The sequence below is a fragment of the Puccinia triticina genome, chromosome 9A (assembly GCF_026914185.1).
Source record: "Puccinia triticina chromosome 9A, complete sequence".
In the NCBI taxonomy this organism is placed as follows: Eukaryota; Fungi; Basidiomycota; class Pucciniomycetes; order Pucciniales; family Pucciniaceae; genus Puccinia; species Puccinia triticina.
Window position 1 is genome coordinate 3,573,238 of NC_070566.1, and position 17,864 is coordinate 3,591,101.

The window sequence follows — 17,864 nt, forward strand, 5'->3', positions numbered from 1 at the left end:
CCCATGTTTTGTTTGTTTGTTTAGGGATTCAAAGGGGATTCTGAAGGTATGTGGTCACACAGAGGCAGGCCGACAATTGCCTCTACTTTATTTCTGGTACCTTGTGCCTTGCCCTATGACTGTACCATCAGATACACCATGGGGTGAACCCGGTTTGCCTCCCCAGGTGGAAATGCTCTTAAATAGACAGCCACGGAGGGGGATTTGTACTCCCGAGAACCATGTGATAGGGAAGAAAGAATCCACCAAATCCTCACCAGTTATCCCGTCATCTGTCCCTGGAAAATCTCATCACAGAACAGGACCAGGGACAACGCATCCACGATCACCTAGAGAAATAATATATTTAATCTTAATTTGGGGAGGTTGGATACGATATACGAACATTAATCAGAGAAAATATCGACTCATAGCTGGCCAAATATTGTGTGGGGAAGGCTGAAAAATAGAATAAACCAAGGCTGTATGATAATAATAAAAACGGGAAAATATACAGGGCAAGCGCAAGAGCAACAGTGTAGGTCTCAAGGAAGTCACTCGAGAGAAGAAAAGAAAACACAAGCGGTTAAAAGTCAACTACTTATATTAAGGAGGAGGAGAGAGAAGTGCCTGTTGTGTGTGTGTGTTTATGAGAGTGGATGTGTCAAAATAAATGGAATATAATATTAGTCGCCAGCGCGAAATAGGTGTTCTTCGGTGGCTCCACAACTAGAAAAGAGGCAAGATGGTTTGTCTTTTTTTGATTCGAGTGACTGTTTTTTCGGAGGAATCAGGAGGGATTTTGAGCCTCAACAACCAAGCATCTCAGATATGCTGTTTGGTTTTAGGATGGATTGAAGGTGTTGTTCAGGCGGCAGATGTGGAGCTGAGACGGGCGCAGAGGGAGGCAAGATGATTAGATCGGGAGTCGATAGAAACGAGGGATGCGGATGCCGGAGAGAGATGCGATGGGGGACTTACTGTCGCAAAGCAGCACCAGTGGCGCGGGCTTGATGCGAGCCCACGCGATGCAACTCGGTCGGATCGATCGTCGTCCCTTTCTTGAGCCCGACGCGACGTTGGGCCCTCTTGATCCAGGTAGCATGGTTCGAGTACACTGTAGGATAACGCTCGAATACCGGTCAGCACTGGCTACGAAGAAGGAGATGTTAAACAGAACGCACATGACTCGTGGCGAGAGGCGGTTCGTGTGAGAGGAATGCCCGTGGCCTCGTCGACCAACTTGAGACTCTGAGGCTTGACGCCTCGTTTAGCGTTCCAAGCGCGGATGCCGTATTTAACAGAAAACTTGATGAAATCTGTTGTTATGACCCAACCTACGTCAGTAAAAGCACCTCTGATGCACAGCCTGACACAGAGCGGAAGGAAGGACTGACCCATGGGAAGGAACCAGATGATGTTCCAAATCCAGACGATTCCAATCCATCCTCCCGAGATACCTTCGACCTGGGTGAACCCCCAGTTTCCATAAGCGGCAATGATTGAACTGATCAATTGAGCAAGACAGAAGGCTCCCATGAGGGCAAACGATGGCCTCTCCATAAAAAAGAAGCCGTGTGATCGGGTGATGAAGATCAACGCTTGGGAGATTTGGGCCACTTGGAGGTAGATGATCATGTGCAGCTTGAAGTCATTGATGTCAGTGATCGTGTCAACACCAAATCTGTCGGGGAAGAAGCTGGTTTCTCGGATCACGACAACCAAGATGATGGTCGACAGGGCGAGGTATAGCCCGTAAAACGTGGCAAAGATGACTGAAATTTAAAACAAAAAAAACAAAACTCAGTCAGTCAAAGGTGCCCACGACGCTACGGGAGCTAAAAAGGGAAGAAGACTGACAAATTTCGGCAAGGTCCCAGTGATCGGGGGTCATGCTAGGTAAGACCCGATCGACAGACAAAGTCATGATCGTCCCATCGTTGAGTAAAGCGATGATCAGCACCATGAACGGTGGGAAGTCAAACTTGTAGGCAAAGACCAAGACAGCGAAACCGACGACGATTCGAATAGTGACTGCACAGGCATAGATGGAGTAGTTACGCATCCGTTGGAAGATGATTCGGGATTGGCGGATGGCGTGAACGATGGTTGAGAGACCAGGCTCGGTGAGCACAATGTCGGCTGCTCCTCTGGCCGCGTCAGTAGCACCTTCGACTGCAATACCAACGTTGGCACGGGAAAGCTAAGTGGCAAAATATGTGCACCCGGTTAGTGAGGAAGCTGAAAATCAGATAAAAAAAGAAAGGAATCCTTACAGCCGGCGCATCGTTGGCACCATCACCAGTCATCGCACACAGATGGCCAAGACCCTGCAGACGTTTGACGATCTCATACTTGTGCTCAGGGAACACACCCGCAAAACCGTCGGCATCTGTAAAGCGCGAAATGTATGTCAGGAAAGAGTCCGATGTATGAATTCTTGACCAAAAACCGACCTAAGATCATCTCGTCAAGGGTCAAGTGTTTGCCGCCTGGTTCGGGACCATCCTTGAGAACTTTAGCCGGATACATGTGATCACCGAGACCCAGACGACGGCCAGTTTCTTTGGCAATCGCAAGTTGATCACCTGTCACCATCTTGACCCTTACTCCCAATAACATCGCATCATCAATAGTCTGCTGAGTGTCTTCACGCGGAGGGTCGAAAATGGCCAATAAGCCGACAAGCTCGAATCCGTTTCCTGGGGCATCTTTGTCATTGGATGGTACATCTTCAAAAGCGACCGCCAGAGCACGTAATCCTCGTCTGGCAAACTCCTCGACATCGGCTTCCAGTTGGTTCTCGACGTCCTCAGTCTTGTTACGAGAACAAAGTTCGATGATCACACCAGTCATTCCCTTGCTGACACGTTTCATTTTGCCGGTAGCTTCTTCCAAATAAGTTATTTCAGTGCGCTTGTCGACGGGATTGAATGGCTTGAAGTCCAGTAGCTTGATCCCAGCCCGAGCTGGCCCGGTTCCGACGGTTCCCACAACACACGTGTCAATGGCATCCTGATTCTCGGTTCTTGACGCGTACGCAGCCAATAGACAGACAGCATCCACGTCGTATTCCCCGTAGGTTTTCACGGTGGATTTGTCGATTGTAAGCTTGTTTGTGGTCAAGGTACCCGTCTTGTCCGAACACAGTATAGTGACTCCTGCTAGCTCTTCAATCGCGGTGATTCGAGTAACAATAGCCTTGTACTTGGCCAATTGTTGCGCGCCGACAGCCAGGGTGACAGACAGAACCGTAGGCATGGCAATAGGAATACCACCGATGAGGAGGACGAGCAAGTTGTTAATTCCACGACGATACCTGTATCTGAATCCGGCGTACATGACCAATATTTCTGAAACGCGTGATTGACAGAAAGTTCGAGTCAGCGGTGGATGACCAAGAGCGAGACTGTTGATCGCTGTGACTTACCGAGAATGATGAAGATTCCGATCGAAACGAGACAGAACGTCCCGATCTGAGCCAAGATCTTTTGCAAGTGACCAGATGAATCATCGTCTGCTCCTACGAGTGCGGCAGCTCTTCCGAAGAACGTGTTGGCACCTATAAAAATGTATGGAGTCAGCTACAGGGAGGGATTGGGGCAGTGATCGAGGGGAAAGACTAACCGGTGGCGATGACCACTCCCTCGGCTTCACCTTGCTTGCAAGTAGAGCCTGAGAAACATTGATCGCCGAGCTTCTTGCTGGCTGGAAGAGATTCACCGGTCAAGGCGGCTTGGTCGATTGAGACATTGATGGCGTCGTAGAGTCGGTTGTCCGCTGGGACAACGTCTCCGATCTTGAATGCCACAATATCGCCAGGCACCAATTGAGCCGAGTCGATCTCCTTCCAGCTGCCATCGCGTCTGACTTTGGCTTTCGGAGCCAGCGAATCCATCAAGGCGGCCACTGCGTTACCGGCAGACCGTTCCTCGTAAAACCCAATGGCGGAGTTCTAGGGAGTATCAACTCGTCAGTCTTTTTTCCTCCCTCAGGCTGAGGAGTGGTGCGGGCGACGAGACGCACGATCAGGAGCAGTAAGACGATTCCGACGAAATCTTGCCAATCCGGGGGCTCGCCTTCACCGTTGGATAGGGCGATAGCGACGATTGCTGCTGCCTCCATGACCCAAGAAAGCGGACTGTGGGTGGTGCTCAATGTACATAGGAACAAAAGGAGGGGCGAAGAGGCAGGCTTACTTCCACATAAATCCAAGAAATTGCAAGAACGGGTTGATTTCCTTGGTTTCAAGCTTGTTGGGCCCGAATATTTCGAGCCGACGTTGTGCCTCGGTTTCGGTGAGGCCCTCCTCCGTACATCTGAGTGCAGACGGGGCAGGTTTTAGGATGGGCTAGAGCGTGTGACGAGATGGGAGATGGGGTCTACTGACTGTAAGAGGGCCCAGACATCATCCAGTTCGACTTGTTCCAGATCGACCTTATCCTTGTCGTAGAGGTCCTCGGCCTTGAGCTGGATCAGACTCATGTCCACCAGGGCATGGACCGGCTTCTCTTCGGACTCGAAGGTCTTGTCGAACCGGCCGGGCTTCTTGGATCCATCGGAGGTCTTCTCGGTAGTGGTGATCGAGGTGGGATCAAGTGTGGACTGTTTTTCCGGCTGGAGCTGAGGGTCGGGATCCGGGTCGGACATTGTTTGTTGACTAGAACTGCGCACAGAAGGAGGCGGGATGGGAGAGGAGGAGGGGGGAGTGGGGCTACGAGGGGTATGTCGAGGGATGGGCTTGGTTTATGTATAGGGGGTTGGCTGTTGACCACCACACGCTATACTTGGTAGTGTGTGGATGTTCTGCAGTAGCCAATTCCGGATGCTCGCCAGTCCCCGGCTCGGCTGTTGTCTTTTGGAGAAGTTCAATGGACAGTCAAACCACATATTTACATATTTAATTTAAAGTGACTGCACAGCGCGCCCGCGTTTTTTCCTCTGGTTTCTGCCGCCCATGGGGCCATGCCCAGTGCCCACACAGCGGGGGACCCATCGCTGACATCATGTGCTGTGATCGGGCAGCGGCAAGCATCCCGCCACACCACCACCGATGCCGCCGCTCGACCATGCCTCACGAACACCAGAAGCACTCCGATGGAGTTCCGCTCGTGTGCATGCTCCGCCCCGAGGGCACGTCGTTTTCGGCCACTTGACAGCGTCTTACTTGGGGCACCTGAGTAGTTGGCATATTCCCTCCTTGAAGGATCGTCACCGCGCGCGCGGGGGACATCCTTCAAGGGTGTGTTACACCCAACCAGCGGCATGCCAAACTTGCCAAACATGGCAGTTTGGCTGCCATACCTCGCGCGACTTGAAGTTCGGATTTCGACGAAGTCGGAATCCGACAACATCCCACCTCTCAACCACACTAACCAGCCCTTAGGTTAGGTCCTGGGGGGGATAAGAAAAAAAGTTGACAAGAGGAAGGAAGTCGATCGACTGTAAATGGCAGCCAAACTGCCATGTTTGGCAAGTTTGGCATGCCGCTGGTTGGGTGTAACACACCCTTGAAGCATGTCCCCCGCGCGCGCGGGGACGATCCTTCAAGGAGGGAATATGCGGACCGGTCAGGTGCCAGGCCCTCCGAAGAGGGGCTTGTGTTAAGTTAGGCGTGGAGGTACTCCCGGGGTGTAGGCTTCCAAAGATTGGTGTGTCAGGGCCTCCATAGTACATTTTGGTTACATACATATTCAAGAAGTAAGAGAAACAGGTGGGCCCTCACCCTTTGGAAGCTGGGGTGGCGTCGATTTTCCTGAAACAAGTATTTCAATGGCGCCTACAATAGCAGAGACGCGTGTGGCAAAACGCACTTTTCCAAGAGCTGGATGAAAAATGAATGACCGGCCAGGGCACCCGTGACCGGCTATGTATGAGAAAGATTGGATCGGGGTCTATGCGACCACGGCCGATTTTGCGGCGCATGTTTGAGGTCTTTTCAAGACGCGGAACCTGTTTGCATCAGTCCGCTCTGTTTCTCTAATCAGCATAAATACCAGATTTCTCAGTAGACCTAATATCTACTTCTTCCTCGAACGCTGTCCAATCTTGAATCATCAAACTCCCGAACTCCATAGAACTCCATTCCGATCCTCACCGCTTGATATATCTACTACTACTAGCGGGTCTACAAACAGCAAGCATGATTCGATTCATTATTGTTTTATTATGGACCATCAATTGCTACGCGATGGATGAACCATGGATGAATCCGGGACCACTGACGTTTACGAGAGATAGGGCCGCTTCGACTTCTCCTATGCTTCTGGAAGATCGCCTAGGCAATCTCAAAGGATGGGGGCCCAATAGGCAAGCATTTCAAGTGAATCCATCTATTTATTTATCCCCTCGACCTCGTGAGGTGGATGTAGAAGACCTCCGTCCGGCTCGCGTGCACGATTCCGCCAAGTACTATGGATCGGATATAAGTCCAAATGGAAATTCAGAGGAGGAGGGTGTGTCGTCTAGACTAAGAGAATATCCTTTGGTTCCCAGACGGCCGATCAAATACCAAGCCTTGACTTCAAAATCAAGCAGGATGTTATCTCCGCAGGATAAGATGAAACGAAAAAACTCGGATCCTCCTGATAATAATGACTCACCATCGGCGCAAAGACCTCGGAAGTTCATAAAATTATGGGGCGTTTTCATTGGGCCGGAAGAACATGAACCGGGCTCTTCTTCCACAGGCGATAACAATAGTATCATCAATCGGTGGTCCCCAAATTTGAGATCCAGTCCATCCTCGATGTTAGCCTCAAGTAGACTCATTAATACAGCTAATAATGAAGATGGGATTTCGGTGAGCGAAGGGGCAAGTCATCAGTTTGCAATTCACAATCCTCATAATTTTCCTATCAATAATCAAGGCCTCGCGTCGACACATTCGGGAATAGTTACGAATTCCGGTACTTGTCGTGGCGCTAGCAAAGAGCAAATTCCTGGCTATGAGGAAGACGAATCGGGAGAATTACTAGTGTTTGATAGAACGGTTTTTGGCTATTCGACACCAAGCATCTTTCAAGCGTGTTTGAACAGAGATATCAATATTTTGAACCTCATCTCCACAATGTTTGGTAGACTAGCCGTCAAAAAACTAGAGATGACAGAAGTTATGTTTGCTAAAGACTATCATGGAATTTTCAACTTCGAAAGTAGAGCAAAGCCAAAGGAATTTGATAGAGAGATTGCTCATGCTAGAAATAGAGATCTTGAGAATCATAGAAGAAAAAGCTTACATCATTCATTCAGAACGCTCTTCGAAAACCAGGAGGTATGGCTTACACATTGGCGCAAGATAACGGGCATAGACTTCACACCTATGGCTGAAGAGGCGGAAGCTTATAATGAATCTCTCCACATGCGGGAACTTCTCATAACGTTTTTATTTTATGTGGAAATGATAAATACAATCATAACTAGCGGCCCAAAAGTGAAAGTCAAAGTAGAAAGAAAACTACAAGAAGCAGCATCTTTCTTCAAAAACTATTTGCTCACAGGCACCTCTGCAGATACAAGAATTGTGACCAAAGAAGACCTGAATAATCAAAAGAGGATCAAAAAAAATATTGTCAATAAACGGCCCATTCCTTTTAATTCTGGTCTTTGGACTTTGTTAGAAGTGTGGATGAAATTATCCAGGAAAGAGCTCCACCAAGAGTTAACTAAAGGAAATGAAAGAACTCTTATTACTACAAAAACCTTCTTTGGTACAATTTTCAACTACTCTATTGAACATTTTTGCAATAGATTGAAAGGAAAACAATGATTTTTCATATCTTGTCAAAATAATGTGGTTACAGCAAACAGACAACTTGGTTTTATCTCACTAGTGGTTCATGTTTTTTGATCATCACAAGATTGAAAGATAAGATCTTTGGGTTTTACAGGATCTAGATATTTCTCAAAAGAATTAACATTAAATGGGGCTGAGTTTTGCATTGAGATGGGATTTCCCTTCCATGTTTACGCAACAAAATAGATGCATCAGAATAATTTTGATTTGAGTGGCTTGATATTGATATTTTATAGTACATTGCCTGCTACAGCTGCACTGTCAGGGCGCGTCTCTAAAGTGGCGACGCCCTGAATGGAAAAGAACAATTGTTGAGTTCCTGTATAGGAAAACACGCTCAACTCAACCGCGGAGCGGGAGGAGAAAGCCGCGCCTCCGGTGGAGGGGCTGGTAGAGCTGGGTCGTCACTGAACCTGAGAAGGTTCGTAAAAGAAAAGCTCTAGCTTACCTAGTAAGGAAGCAAGCGGATGGAGCTAGGGAGAAAGGGCAGTTGGGAATGGCGGAGGTGAAGGCGGAAACGGGATTGAAAGCGGAGGCGGAGTCAAGGGAGGCAAAGAGGAGAGGTCTTGAAGGTATAAAGGGAAATGAGATATCTATAGATGAAAGCCCCAGTCGTTTGTATCAAACAAGGTTGACGGGCGTAGTAATCTAAAATATAATCTGAGGAACCTCCTCTTGCGCGGAGATTCCTGATCTTTTATAGCCTAGGAGGCCGGGAACTCAGGCGTTCCGTATCCTCACGGTATTCCTGTTTGAGAACAATCCACGCGTGGATTGTGCTCAGTCGAGTACAACAACTGGGGAAACTTCACCCAAGTCTGACAAACAACTAAACAGGAATTCTCATGCAAGTAAATCCTGTTTTATTTACGCGCTTCCGCTTCTTCTGCGGCGCTTGCTGCGTCAGTGTCGGCGCTGTCTGGAATAGCCGACGGCTGACATTTGCCCCCACAAAAAAGCATGGCTCTGATAGGAGTTTTGCCGTGGTTGCGCCTCTTTGTGGCGCAAAATTTGCGCAGTAAAATGTCTGCATTAGCAATGGCCTCTTTCCGGAGCCACTTATCATGATCTGCCGTTAACCCTTTGAATCTTGTCAAGTAGAGACAACAATCCTGTCCCTGTATACGCGTCATCTTCTCGTCCAGTATCCTAAAGGCAACTCTTTCCGAGTCCACTTCTGATAGTACCTCCGGTGCCACGGGTGGCTTTTCTTCCTGCTTATCTCCTGGGGCCACATACTTTTTGAGCAAGCTGACGGGAAATGTGGGGTGCTTGAGGTCATAGCCCTCTGTCAATATAACCTCAACCGCGTTCCGTCCGTGGAGAGCTTTCACAAAGAAGGGACCCACAAACATATCCTTTAGCTTGCGGTTACCGCTCAAGTTCTGAAAATTAACCGTTGATACTAAGACACGTTTGCCAACAATTATGTCGCGGTCGCGATGGGTCTTGTCCCAGCGTTCCTTGTTGTACGCGACTTCCTCATTCAAGCAGCTGCTTGCCTGCTGCTCTGCCTTGAGCATAATTTCCTGAAAGCGTTCAGCTGAAGGGTGTAATGTTACCGCCTTGCTAAGCACCCGATCGCGCGGCATATGCGGAATCCATCCGCGCTCAAGTTTTTCGAAGGGAGTCTTGCCGGTACTTGCGTGTATGCTAGAATTGTACGCATATTCCAGCGCAGGCAGCAAGGAGACCCAATCATGAGTATAACCCTCGCTGTCCTTGAACTGCAGGCCAAATGCGCAGTACCTCCTGATCATATCCTCGAGCGTCTGAATCATCCGCTCCGCTAGGCCATCGGTCTGTGGATGATAGGCTGTGGAAAAAGACAACTTAGTTCCTACCAGTTGGAACAGGCTCTGCCAAAACTCCAAGGTGAATTTTGGATCACAGTCTGTGATTTTCACCTTTGGACACCCTACATCGTGGATGATTGAGTTCCAAAAGATAAGCGCTACATCCAGAGCGGTATTATCCTTGTAACACGGCAGAAACCGGGCGCATTTAGAGAACCTGTCAACGACTACAAGGACCGCATTGAAACTATCCTTCCCTCCTGGCGGCAGCGCCGTAACAAAGTCCATGTTAATGACTTCCCAGCGCTGCTTGGGTTCCTCAATGGATTGGAGCAGTCCAAATTGCTTGCCGGTGGCCCGATTTGCCGTTTGACAGCAATCATAGCTGGAGCAGTACTGCTCCACCCTGACTGTCCATCCCAGCCACCACGCTAAGACTCACAGTCTCTCTACCGTGCGGTCCTTGGAAGAGTGGCCTGCTGCAATGTTATCATGACATTTGTGTAGCATGGTTTGTATGTGATCCTCATTGACTAACACTAGCGCACAGTGGTTCCTGGTACAGTGATAGAGTAGACCATCCAACAGTACGAAACGGCCTGCATTAAAATTTGTCTTCCAGGGTTCCTCGAGCTGGGCCACTAAATCCTGTTGCGTGTGTTTTGAGCGCAGTATTCCTACTAAGGCCGCCGTTTTACGGTTCCCTTCATAGCTACGCTCCACAGAGTCCCAGAACTCAGTTGACAGAGGGCTTACACTAATAGCCATTATTGGCACCTCCCTAGGGGAGTCCTCCTTGTCTGACGCAGGATTATCTTTGTCGTTAGGAAGGGCCCACCGCGACAGCCCGTCGGCGTTCTTGTGGACTAAGCCATCCCAATGTACAATTGTCATAGATCCCCGCCACTCCTGGATGGAGATTTGCCAGCGCATCATGTGTTGGCTAGGCGTCTTCTTATTAAGCAATGACTTCAGCGCGACACAATCCGTGATGACAGTGAAGACACATCCATCCAGATAATAGTACAGCTTTTCCAGTGCCCAGACAAGACATAAGCACTCAAGCTGTGAGGCGCCATATTTTCTCTCCGATTCTTTCAACTGCCAAGAGATAAAGCAAATAGGGCCTTCCTGCTCTTGGTCCCCAATCAATTGAATTTGATGGAGGGCTGCGCCTATGCCCTCCATACAAGCGTCCACATACAGTGTCAGGCGCGGTGATGCCAAGAGTATATGTACTCTTCTAGCTACACAGGTGACTGCGCAGCGGTGCGGTGGTGCGCGCGGCAAAAGCGCGGTAGAAAGTGCCAAATAACTTTAAAGTTATTTGTAATGAACCCAAAAAGGGGTTTAACGGAGGGGCCAGGAGTGCCTGGGGTGTTTAAGTGCCCTCCAAAAGTCTTACAGGGTCTGCGCACGGGTGCGCAGAAGTTTTTTAAAGCCTGTGACGTCTGGGGCCCAGTTAAGGGGGTATTTAGAACGTATAAAACGTTCCCAGGAGATGGTTTTGGGATATAATCCCGGTAGAGAAAATGAAACAGAGGACTTACTCGTGAAGAGGGTCCGCAAAAAGGACAGCAAACGACTCAACGAACTGAGATCGGAGCAATAACAGGCAAGCGGACTGGTCGGGTAGAATAGGGCGGGGCTGGTATGGCGACAAGGTGGTTGGTATGAATCTGGGGAGAATTCTACTTGCTCAGAAGCCTCCCTTTAAATAATCTAGCGGCAACCGGTGGGGTTGCCATTCCTTTTGCAAATTCCTCTTGGCTTGTCAGCCGGGGGAAATAACCTGTTCAAACAGGAGTAATTGAGAGTTCTACTACTCGGACCACTCCTGTTCATTGTTCTCAATGACAAGTGTTACTCTTCCTCAGCCTGAGGAAGAGTTTATGTTCGAGATGTCTATTCTTGGTTGAGGAATTTAGGCCTGTGGAGAATAAGAAGTTCACTTTATTGCTATTCTCCTCTGGCCGTTTCCAATCGATCTGTTCTTCTGTCACTCTTTAGTACAAGAGGTCAGGAGATTCTCTATCCATTTGTTCTCTTGGCTTTGAGAACGTTTTTGCATCCCGTTCTCTTGGCATGAGAACGGTTCTTACACATAGCTGCATTCATTCTCCAGCCACTACCTGCGGCTTGAGTTTTGACAGTCTCTCCTTGACTCTATCCGTCGTTCAAGGGGAAGGCTTATTGCATATTCATTCATTTTCTTATGCGCGGCGCTCTGCGCCACCATTAGTATTCAATCATGAATATGTTTTTCATCTTATACGCGGCGCTCTGCGCCGCAATAAGTATGTACAGTTAACAACTGTGTATGTTAGTTAGCTGGGCTCTAACTTATTATAGTCCGGCTGACATACAGTATGAAAGGCCGTTTAGGATCAGGGTGAAAAAGAAGGGGTGCTGTGGTCAGTGCTACTCTCAGCGCTTTATAAGCCTTGATCCTCTCCAGGGTCATTTCAAAAGCAGTGTTAGGGCTGCAGATCTTATACAATCAGGAAGCCATGCGATTAAAACCGGTAGTAGCCCGCAAATCCAAGGAAGGACTGCAGCTCCTTGATAGTTACTGGTATGGGCTTCATCAGTACTGCCGCCACGCGGTGTTGATCAATGCCAAGGGAGAGGCCATTCACAATATGGCCCAGAGCTTTCAATTCTGAAAAACCAAAAGAACATTTGGTAAGAGAAATCTTCATCCCCATGCAAATGACCCACTGGAGGATAATGCAAAGCTTCGCCACATGATCTTCCCATGTATCTGTGAACACTATAATGTCATCAATATAGATGATCAGCCAGAGTTCACTCAATTCTTGCCAGAATTTGGTGTCCATCATGCGCTGGAAATGCAACGGCGCGTTTTTGATCCCAAATGGCATGCAGAGATACTCGTGGATCCCCATGTGCAATATAATGCGTAGGAACTGGCGGCTGTTCTCACTGATTGTGTTCTGATGAGATCCCTTGAGGACATCCATGCACGTGATGTACTTTGCACCGTGCAGTTATTTCAGTGACTCCATGATTTTAGGCATGGGATACCGGTCCGGAGTGGTATACGTGTTTAGAGCGCGGAAATCACCAACTAGCCGTGACTTCTCTTTGTTCCATGCAATGATTACCGGAGCCATGATTGCAACCCCCTCATTGGAACCTACTTTGCGGAGTATGCCCATCTTGATGAGCAGGGCAATGTGTTCCTCTATGGCCGCTCAAGTGCGCGGGCTGGCCGGGTAAGGAGACTTCCACAGCGCCAGTGGATAGGGTTTATCAACCGTAAGGGTGATCTCAACCTAGCCAGGTTGAGATCACCCTTACGGTTGAAATCAGAGGGCACTATAGTGCCCTCTGATTGACCCAAACGGTTGATCAGTAGTTGCGAAGGCACATTTGTTGTCAGCCAGGGCTCGTACCAGCTCTCCGCGTTGTGCTTTGGTGATGTCTCCACTAATCTTAGAGTCTCGTAGGACTTCATCCTTGAACGCGAGAACCTTGCCTTTATCAGCTGATACTGCGTTGATAGTCTCGTTGAAGTCAAAAGTTTGCTTCCCAATTGTAAATTGGCGTTTCTCAGAGTTGATTAGTGATATTTTGTAATGGAGCAGGTAATCATTAACAATGATGAAGTACTTAGCTGCCATGTTGTCCATGACAACGAACTTGATTACCATCCTGATGCCACTAAAAACAAGTCAAACATTCACTACTCCGAGAGAAATCAGAGCGCCTGACGCACTACGGAACTTCCCTGCTTGCACGGGGAGGATAAATTTCTCCCATCCCGGAAAGAATCGAGAAAGGTAGCCTTTCCCTACCACCAACCTCACGGCACCACTATCCAACAGGGCCATGCACTCCTTTTCACAGCACGTCATCTGCACCAAATTATTCCGGCCCCTCGCGTGTCCCACGTCATCCAAACTATTGGATATAGCGCCAATGATGGATTCATCATTCTCTGGGTCACTACCAGCCTCGTCGCCCTGGCTGGCGTCGTCGCCGTCTCCCACATTATTAACATTCTTCTTGGGGCAGTTGCGCGACGTGTGACCGGTTTCTTTACACGAAAAGCACTTGATTTCTGACAGCGCCGGCTTGTTCTTGTCCGGCTGTGCGGCGGAGGTTTTAGTGGTCGGGGGAGAAAAGGTTTTAGGAGAAAACCGCCGCCTGCCTAGGCGAGTCTTATTGCAGATATCCTCTAGAATGTTTATAAAGCTACTAAGGTCCGCGTCTGGCTGTTGCATCGCGTTTTTGGCGGCATATTCTACCTCATTTTCCATAAGATTTAAAAGCTTGAAGATAATAGCCTCCTGGTCGATGCCAGGCTCAAAGCATTGCAGGCGATTATACTGCCGGGTCACCCATTGGGCGGGAGTGGTTTCCCCTGTAACAAATTTGTCTGCCAAGAAGGCGTCCTGTTTCTTCCCCTTCCAGGCAGAGTGCCCAAACGTTTTACAGATCTCTGCTTTCCAGAACACCCAAGTAGTATTCTGGTGATTTAAGCGCATGGTTTCATACCAAGACAGCGCGGACCCAGTAAGCATAGTAAGAAGATTGAGGACAATAACCTTGTCATCTATATGGCTGTCGTTTTTAGCGGTGTCAATCCACCGTACAAACCGTAAGTGGTCGTATTCACCATCACCAGAAAACATTGGCCAATCCAATTTAGCAATGGGGTTGTTAAGCCTCTTCTTCAGCTCAGGATCAATCCTCTCCTGTGCATATTACGGAGTTTGATATTTGGGCTGAGGGAAATGAGGTGGTGTCTGCTTGTTTTGATCAGGTTGGCGTAGATTAGTGACTGTGTCAGCAAGTGCAGCTATTTCTTCCCTAAGCCGAGCTCCTTCTGAACGGTATTGACTCATCATGCAGTCAATCTTATCACTAAGTTTAAGAAAATCAGCGCGCTGATTCTTGCTCTGTTCCTCCAGTTTTTGCTTGACTTCTGCGCTAACGCTGGAGGCGCTTGAGGAAATGTGTGGGGGCGGCATGGTAGCAGTAAGACTTCCAACTAATTTTAGTTTGGCAAACGTTTTGCCGATATGAGCTGATATTACAGCGGACAAGGTGGATACCATGTCATCTGGGACCGCAGTTTCCCTAGAGAATTCAATCTCACGGAGAATGGCCCTGTTCTGATCAGCCACAGATGTCAGGCGGGCGCTGACCTCCTGTATAACTTGTATGACTTTGCTGTTATCAGGTAGACCACTGATTACCTGAGCTACAGTGGTATCAAGAGCTGTCTGGACGAAATTCCTCATGTCATCATCGCCCTTCTTGAGGCCGTCTGGGCGCGTAGTTCTCACAATGTCCTCGATAGCACGGATTTTCGCCGCTAGGCGATCAAGTACTTCTGTCATGTAAGTGGAACTGGATGAAATGGAATTGCAAGTAGTATGTATTCCAGTAAGAGAAAATTTAACAGCTTTAAACTGCTTGTTGACAACATCTTTCACGATCTGGACATTATTAGAGATAGGGGAAGAAATATCCTTGAGCAAGGACTTCAAGAGGGACGTCAAAGACATATCTATGCAATCCTTAATGAGGCGAGAATTTCGATCAATAATTTTCTCAAGCTCCTTGAACATACGGTTCAACACACTGCTCACCTCTAACAAGGTCAGTTGGGGTACCCCTGGTTCCTGGAGCGTGATTGATCAATGGCTTGATAGCCCCCTTGAATCGTCCTGCCCATGCGGAACAACTCCGCGTAGATGGACGCCTTGTAATTCTGGCGCCCCCTCATTTGGCTTGGATGGCTGCTTTGGCTCTGGGTTGGCTGGGCTGTCCTGTCGGTTTGCTGGCCCGCTGGATTTGCTCCGGTGTTGTGGCGTACATAAGCTTGATGGCGGTTTTGGCCGCGGTTTCTGGTATTCTGTGATCTCGCCGCTCGGGGGTTCGGGCGCGTGAAAGGAGGCGTCCAACCCTTGGTAAGAACCAGAAGGGTCTCGCGTCTGATCAATTGCTCCAGCGTTTGGTGGGTTGCGGTTGCCTGATCCCCTAGGATCCTCATTGCCTCTTGGTTTGTCCCGGAGAGGGCTTCCAGATACGCTTGCTTGTGTCTGAGATGGGTCTGAAACACCAGCTTGGTCGTGGGGCTCCAGTTTTGGCGCACTTCCTCCGTTTTTAAATTTACCTGGGGGAACGAGGGCCAGTTGCAAGGACCTAGTGGACAACGCACGGGAAACTGGGTTACTACTGGATTTCTTTGGTGGAGTCATACTGGAGAAAGGTTTTTAAGAAAAAAAAGGACAGACCTTCACCTATGGTGATTATGTCTATGCTCAAAACGGATTCTGACTGGTGTGGAACCTCTCAACTGGGTGAGATGAGCTTGGAGGGGATAAGTATGATAATATACTTGGGTGTTGGTAAGACTGCCCTCCTGGAATAACTCTGAGAGAAGGGTTCACTAAGAATAAAAATAATTTTGTGGCTGACTTCTATTCTAGTGAGAACTATTACTGGAGTCTTACAAGGACAACCTGCAAGGAGGGAAGAATGAGGGTTGGAGGAGGGAGAATGGTTGAGGATTCAAGGATGTATCTGGTTCTCTGTCAATTATTCACTAAGGTAATCTGTTCTGACTTCAATGATGGTTATCTGTCTCTGATGATATTTCTCAAGGATAAAGGTGATGAATGCTAGTATGTATCATTTACTATTCTAATGCAAGCATAAGAGGAAAGGAAACAACAACTGATGAGTGTAATCTTTATAAAGGATCTAGTACATTGGGGTAAATAATAATCAAGGAAAAATAGTGGGGCAATGCCTTCCCTGTACAACTGGTTGGGGTTTGTGTCTGGGGTTATTCTGTACTGGGGAAGGACATTTGGTTGGGGGTAATTCCACTACTACAACTGGCTGGGGTTTCACTAGAATTTTCTTCAGGCTAAACTATGTACTCTTCAGTTGGGGTGACTAGACTGGATGATGTAATAGTACTAACTATGCCAGATGCTGATGGGGTTATTTATCTAGAGTGATTTTAGCCTTCTTGATTATGTATTTATCTGTACTATGTATAAAGATGCTCTTGTATAATAAATAAGAGGGAATATCTTGTGAAATTATTTGTCTGTGACTATTTTTGTGATATGTAGCCATGTAACAGATAATAAGGAAAAGAGCAAAAATAAGGGAAATAATATAGCTAGGCATATTAATAAAGATGGGACCCTGGATAACTTGACCTGTAGATTGTGATTCTGCTATAATAATGAGGTATTTTCTACTTATATGGGCTAGAAATACTATGTATGAGTTTGAGTGATCTCACCACACTGGGACCTGTCTTGGTTCAACTCAGCAAGGCCAATCCGCAGACTACCACCAACTAGATGTTGTTTGATGGCGGCCAACAATGCTCCTGGAGAAGATCTAGAACAGACGTTGTCTATAAGACGCTGAACCACAGAGTTAGTCCTGGGAGCAGAGTTCCTGGTGGACCTAACGTTTGAAGTTGTAGAGCTGTGCAACTGGATTGGAGCTCCTAGTGCCGGAGCAGTAGCTGAGCGGGTATTGTTGCGAGCTGTAGCACCGGTAGGGTGAAAGAGCCTATCAAAAAGATTGCCAACACCGTTATTTTCTTGACTGCTGGTGGAAACCGCTGTTGCTGGGTTGTTGGTTACTCCGGGAGGAGCAGTTAGAAACTGCTGGATTACCGCTACGTTCAGCCTGAAAGAAATTAAGAAGAGACGTCTGACGAGTTGACACTACAAGTATACTTATCAGTTGCTGCTTCAACTAAATGAGTTTTTGTAGCAAAGTATACTGCTTACTAATGATAATGAGCAGTAGTTAACTGTTGACGTTTGCAAAAAAAAAATGTTTTTAACTGAGATTCTGTCAAAGAAACTAACAAGATAAAAAGGACGAGTGTCAGTATCTAGATACTTGTTGGGTCTGGGAAAAATATCCCGATGAGGCCCCCAAATGTCAGGGCGCGTCTCTAAAGTGGCGACGCCCTGAATGGAAAAGAACAATTTGTGAGTTCCTGTATAGGAAAACACGCTCAACTCAACCGCAAAGCGGGTGGAGAAAGCCGCGCCTCCGGTGGAGGGGCTGGTAGAGCTGGGTCGTAACTGAACCTGAGAAGGTTTGTAAAAGAAAAGCTCTAGCTTACCTAGTAAGGAAGCGAGCGGATGGAGCTAGGGAGAAAGGGCAGTTGGGAATGGCGGAGGTGAAGGCGGAGGCAAAGAGGAGAGGTCTTGAAGGTATAAAGGGAAATGAGATATCTATAGATGAAAGCCCCAGTTGTTTGTATCAAACAAGGT

At 48.0% G+C, this 17,864-nt stretch overlaps 3 protein-coding genes across 3 annotated transcripts; 2 read left to right on the top strand and 1 right to left on the bottom strand.

Annotated features, from left to right (window-relative positions):
* Positions 1-846: 846 nt before the first annotated feature.
* On the bottom strand, positions 847-4,629 carry PtA15_9A357 (uncharacterized protein; the record flags this gene model as incomplete). The annotated part of the gene is made up of 10 exons (XM_053172556.1): positions 847-865; positions 961-1,096; positions 1,164-1,298; positions 1,377-1,754; positions 1,840-2,182; positions 2,256-2,371; positions 2,436-3,332; positions 3,410-3,541; positions 3,607-3,778; positions 4,345-4,629. The coding sequence occupies 10 exons, from the start codon at positions 4,627-4,629 to the stop codon at positions 847-849; spliced, it is 2,613 nt and encodes an 870-aa protein (XP_053023785.1).
* Positions 4,630-6,169: 1,540 nt separating this feature from the next.
* PtA15_9A358 (uncharacterized protein) lies at positions 6,170-7,747 on the top strand (the record flags this gene model as incomplete). The annotated part of the gene is made up of 2 exons (XM_053172557.1): positions 6,170-7,359; positions 7,729-7,747. The coding sequence occupies 2 exons, from the start codon at positions 6,170-6,172 to the stop codon at positions 7,745-7,747; spliced, it is 1,209 nt and encodes a 402-aa protein (XP_053023786.1).
* A 6,908-nt stretch (positions 7,748-14,655) lies between these two features.
* On the top strand, positions 14,656-14,921 carry PtA15_9A359 (uncharacterized protein; the record flags this gene model as incomplete). Its single annotated transcript, XM_053172558.1, has 2 exons — positions 14,656-14,673; positions 14,787-14,921. 2 exons carry the CDS (start codon positions 14,656-14,658, stop codon positions 14,919-14,921), a joined length of 153 nt encoding a protein of 50 aa, XP_053023787.1.
* Positions 14,922-17,864: the final 2,943 nt, after the last annotated feature.